The sequence below is a fragment of the Laccaria bicolor genome, genomic scaffold (assembly GCF_000143565.1).
Source record: "Laccaria bicolor S238N-H82 LACBIscaffold_1169 genomic scaffold, whole genome shotgun sequence".
NCBI classification, from domain to species: domain Eukaryota; kingdom Fungi; phylum Basidiomycota; class Agaricomycetes; order Agaricales; family Hydnangiaceae; genus Laccaria; species Laccaria bicolor.
In genome coordinates this window covers 1-783 of record NW_001890535.1, presented here as the reverse complement: position 1 = coordinate 783, position 783 = coordinate 1, and the positions used below count along the sequence as shown (strand labels likewise).

The 783-nt window shown below is 42.0% G+C and overlaps 1 protein-coding gene across 1 annotated transcript; it reads right to left on the bottom strand.

Moving 5' to 3' along the window:
* Window positions 1–290: 290 nt before the first annotated feature.
* Window positions 291–725, bottom strand: LACBIDRAFT_296810 (uncharacterized protein; the record flags this gene model as incomplete). Its single annotated transcript, XM_001891327.1, has 1 exon — window positions 291–725. One exon carries the CDS (start codon window positions 723–725, stop codon window positions 291–293), a length of 435 nt encoding a protein of 144 aa, XP_001891362.1.
* Between the last annotated feature and the right edge of the window lie 58 nt (window positions 726–783).

Sequence of the window (783 nt, the reverse complement as noted above, 5' to 3'; positions counted from 1 at the left end):
ATCCATTGAAAGCACCAGGCATTCAGATGAAAATCACAATGAAATATCCTGGGGCTAACAATGAAATATCCAATGAAAGTGCCAGGTATCCATATGAAAATTGCAATGAAATATCCTGGGGTTGAGAATGAAATATATATTGAAAGAGCCAGGTGTCCATATGAAAATTGCAATGAAATATCCTGGGGTTGAGAATGAAATATATATTAAAAGCACCAGGTATCCATATGAAAATCGCAATGAAATATCCTAGAACAATGAGATATGCGATCTCATTGAACCTCTAGGCATTATACACATCGCCCTCCAGGCATATGTCTGGTTTTTATCATAAAAGTGTATACCACCCATCCATCAACCAAACATGTATTTCGCTGACAGCTAACCTGTTCTTCTTGTAGCGCGATCAGCGGCGATACCATGAAGGTTACCATCCCTTTCGTCGCCTCATGGGCATGAGGTCCAGCTGCAACAAATGTTTTCCCTGACCCCGTACCGGCATGGATAAGAACATCTTTTCGCAGTAGCTGGGCCTTGATAGTGTCGAGCTGGAACTCCCGTGGTGAGTGGTTCCATTTAAAGCATTCCTTTATCTTCTGACCGAGGGTTTTCAAATCTTCCAGGGTTAAACCTGCCCAAGTCTTCTTCTTATCTTGTTTAGCCTTTGCATTAGCCACCTTTGCCTTTGTGTTGACCTTGTTGGATAAAGAATTACGTGGAAGCATGTCGTCGGAATGTTGATAATAAAAAAAGAGGGATTGCCTTTACAGGCCGCCGATCAAG